Source organism: Nematolebias whitei, chromosome 10 (assembly GCF_014905685.2).
Source record: "Nematolebias whitei isolate Nwh7 chromosome 10, NemWhi1, whole genome shotgun sequence".
In the NCBI taxonomy this organism is placed as follows: domain Eukaryota; kingdom Metazoa; phylum Chordata; class Actinopteri; order Cyprinodontiformes; family Rivulidae; genus Nematolebias; species Nematolebias whitei.
This window is the reverse complement of record NC_056507.1, coordinates 36,706,825-36,710,845: the sequence shown is the minus strand read 5'-3', so window position 1 is coordinate 36,710,845 and position 4,021 is coordinate 36,706,825. Positions and strand designations below refer to the sequence as shown.

Below are 4,021 nucleotides of genomic sequence, written 5' to 3'. Positions count from 1 at the left end.
TATATATATATATATATATATATACATATATATGTATATATATATATATCAGAGGAGTAGTGGTGCAGAGGTTAGAGAAGGTGGGCCTGTGATCGGAAGACCGCCGGTTCAAGCCCTGGTACCGATAACATCAAAAATGTGGTGGGGTAGGTGAAGCACCCACACCTACCCCCACCCTCATTTGTCCCACTCTGGGCCCTTGAGCCAGGCCCTTAACCCCCACCATCTGCTCCTCCAGGTGTCCTAGATAGCAGCTCTCTGCTCCACACAGAGGCAGCGGTAGCTCGGTGTCTGTGGTTGCATCAGGAAGGGCATCCGGCGTAAAAATAATTGCCAAGTCTTCGTGGAACTTAGTTCGCTGTGGCGACCCCTAACACAGGGAGCAGCGGAAAGAAGAAAAAAAGTATATACATATATATATATATATATATATATATATATATATATATATATATATATATATACTATCCATCCATCCATCTATTTTCTTTACCCGCTTATTCCATTTTTGGGTCACAGGGGTCGCCGGTGTCCATGTCCAGCAATCACTGTGCGAGGGGTGGGGTACACCCTGGACGGGTCTCCAGTCCATCACAGGGACACATAGAGACAAACAAGACAAACAAACATTCACTCTCTCACTCACACCTAGGGACAATTTAGAGTTACCAGTCAGTCTAACATGCATGTTTTTGGTCTGTGGGAGGAAACTGGAGTACCCGGAAAAAACCCACGCATACATGGAGAGAACATGCAAACTCCACCCAGAAAGGCCCCTGGACCGGGGTTTGAACCAGGGACCTGCTCGTTGAGAGGCAGCAGCTCTACCAGTTGCGCCACCGTGCTGCATATATATATACTATATATACTAAATTAAACTACTACTTACTACTTGCACTACTATTCCTACTTTGCAGTTTTTCACTTATCGCGGGGCTTCAGGGTACGGATTCCCTGCGATAAACGAGGAATTATTGTATTTTAATTCTGACTGGACTGAGGGAACAGGTAGTTTGAGCCCGACCAAAAGTGTTACAGCTGTCTTAAAACATGTTCAGTCTCAAAATGATCCCAGCTGTACATTCAAACATTGTTTATTAAACTTTTACAACTTTCTAATTTTTACAAAAATGTAACATTTGCTCTGGAAGACCTCAAGGCTGCATTGGAAAGGCTTAAACTAGTTGTTGACACTTTTTGTGCTTGAAAATATCTGTAGAATTCTATATAAATGGAAAACTGATGGCATTAAACTGTTTTGCAAATGCTGTTATGAACATTTTTATTTGCAATGATTTTAATAGGACAGTTTCACAATCCTCCTATTCTTGGTATTTGATCATATGCTGACTGTATGTCGTTGTTTGCATCCCAGCATGTCCGACCTGCAATGACTTCCATGGACTTGTGCAGAAAATCATGGAACTGCAGGATGTCCTCGCCAAGACTTCAAGCAAGGTAACGTGTTTGAACAAGAAACATTTATTTCTCCCCTAAATTTTACCATCACCCTGAAAATGAGAGTACTTAAAGCTGTAAATGAAATAAAAAAAACTGCCCAGACGGCGTGAAATATCCACTTTGTGGAGTTCTTAAGCCTTCATTGAAACATTTTCGCTTCTGATGTAAAAACGTGTGAAAGGTGTTAATAAAATCTAGCGGCCGAGCTTTGTGTGGCTCCGATGTCTGTGTGAATAAAGACACAGATTAAAGCTGACTTGAATCTGTCTCCTTTCTCGGCTCTATTTTCAATTCTTTTTTGGACCGGGCCAATTTGGTGAGCAGCTGTCCAGGGCTGAGGAGAAGATGAATGGACTGGATGGCTGCTATTGTGAGCGAACCTGCAGCGTCAAGGGGGTCGTCTACCGGGAGGACGAGGGCTGGACAGATGGCTGCAGGAACTGCACATGCACGGTAGGATTCATACAAGTTCTACTTGACTGTACGTGCATGTTTGTTGTAATTTGTTTGTCCTACGATTCATCACACAGCTTTTAAATAAAACATGATGCATCAAAGCATAAAGCTTGATGAGAATAGTGTGACGTGGCGTTTGGTAGAAGTATGTCGCACAGCGCAGTCAGAAAACTTGATCAGCTAAAGGAGATCAATGGAAATGTTTGTCTTTATTCACCGTATTTATATTTTTCAGCCATTTTCTCTCAAAATCACCCAGAATGCAGAGAGTGCACACCTGAGCTTCAACAGATGTCAATTATATTACAGCTCAGACTGTAAATGAAAGGTCTCTTCACTTGTCCTACACAGAACTCTGAAAACACAAAAAAATAATGTGAACTTTCTGTTGCAAGATTTTTAAAGGCAAACCTTACTGTTTTCACACAGTGACTGTTGGAGGCTTCATTTTCAGTCTGTTCTTCTCTGCCTCTCATTAACACGCAATCAGGGAGTGAGACACACAGATGTGGTTGCCATGGTGACCATAAAGAGCCACTGGCAGCAGCTTTAACATTACTTTTGATCTTTTTCAATCATCCAACAAAGTTCAGTCAGGTCCTCTGGACAGTTTCTTTTTGTTGAAACGTTTCATCTTTCATCCAAAAGACTTCATCAGTCCGAGGAGCCACAACAAACTCAGTCTTATAAATAGCACCTTCACATGGTGAGTTAACCAGTTTGATGGTGCTCAGATGGTATGTGGAGTCCACCCTTTCCCCTGCAGACTCATTTGAGGCAGTCATGACCAAAGTGGTTCAAAACCTCCTGGTTCATGCTCAATAATCCAGATAAAAAAATCCACCAAAGTTGAGTCAGGTCCTCTGGACAGTTTCGTTTTGTTGAAACGCTTCATCTTTTATCCAGAGGACTTCATCAGTTCAAGAGTCTGCATGAATCAAGATGTTTTCAACCACTTTGACCATGATTGCCTGAAACGAGCCGGCGGGGGAGAGGGCGGACTCCAGAATAGAGTTGCATTTGGGCCCAAACTAGCCGACCCGACCCGGCCCCAGTCCATAGCCATAATTTCTGAACCCCACCCGACTCGACAAATTAACAGTAATTACAATTCAATTCAATTCAGTTTATTTATATAGCGCCAAATCACAACAAAGTTGTCTCAGGACACTTTACAGGAACATTCACATACAATTACAGGTCTAAACCCGACCCCCCCCCCCCCCCCACACACACACACACAACATTTTTTATTAAACTTTGACTGCTTATATAGTTATTAACGGTCGGCGGATGCGCGCGGCTAAAGGGGCAGAAGATCGGAGCTTGAGGGGGTGTTTGTCCTTTCATGGCTGTCAAAGCATTAAATCCCTCTCTGACATGTCGGCTTTGTGATGTCACCTGTTTGGGTCGTCGGCTGTTGAGTGCTGCGGCTGAATGAACGTCCATTTGGGCGATGGATCGCTGGCAATGGACCATCTGAAGATTAACTGAACTTTATTTTAACTCTTTCAAGGCCTGTCAGTTCATGGTGAAATGAATGCGTGCGGCTGATGATTAAATGGCAAACCATGTTGCCATATAATTGGGTCGCGGCTGATCCACTGACGCAATCAAAGGTGCGACATCGACCCGGTCGCCCAGCCAGCACATTACAATAAACTGACCTGCCCCAAATTCTGGTCGGGCTTGGCTTCAGGCCTGGGTTAGAAATGACAGCTCTACTCCAGAAACCATCTGAGCTTCATCAAACTGGTTGACCCACTATGTGAAGGTGCTATTTATAAGACTGAATTTGTTGCAGCTCCTCGGACTGAAGAAGTCTTTTGGATGAAATATGAAATGATTCAACAAAAAGAGACCGTCCAGAGGACCTGATTTAACTTTGTTGGATTTTTCAGTCTCTTTTCATTCAGATCAAACATCAAAATAAAATACTTTTTCATTCTCAGATTATTGTTGGAGTTTGGGGTAGCTGCTGTGTTGGGACCCTTTAGAACGTTGTGAGAATGTTTCTACTTCTTGTATCATTCTGTTCACAGGTGTAGCTGTCGTGCTGTGTGTGTGTGTGTGTGTGTGTGTGTGTGTGTGTGTGTGTGTGTGT

The 4,021-nt window shown here is 43.1% G+C and overlaps 1 protein-coding gene across 1 annotated transcript in view; it reads left to right on the top strand.

Moving 5' to 3' along the window:
• The window catches only part of nell2a (neural EGFL like 2a), a gene marked incomplete at its 5' end in the record, with an annotated part of 291,752 nt that overhangs the window by 124,473 nt on the left and 163,258 nt on the right, over positions 1-4,021 (top strand). Inside the window, 2 exon segments of the mRNA XM_037683642.1 lie at positions 1,376-1,458; positions 1,786-1,914. Coding sequence (XP_037539570.1) covers positions 1,376-1,458; positions 1,786-1,914 — 212 coding nt within the window.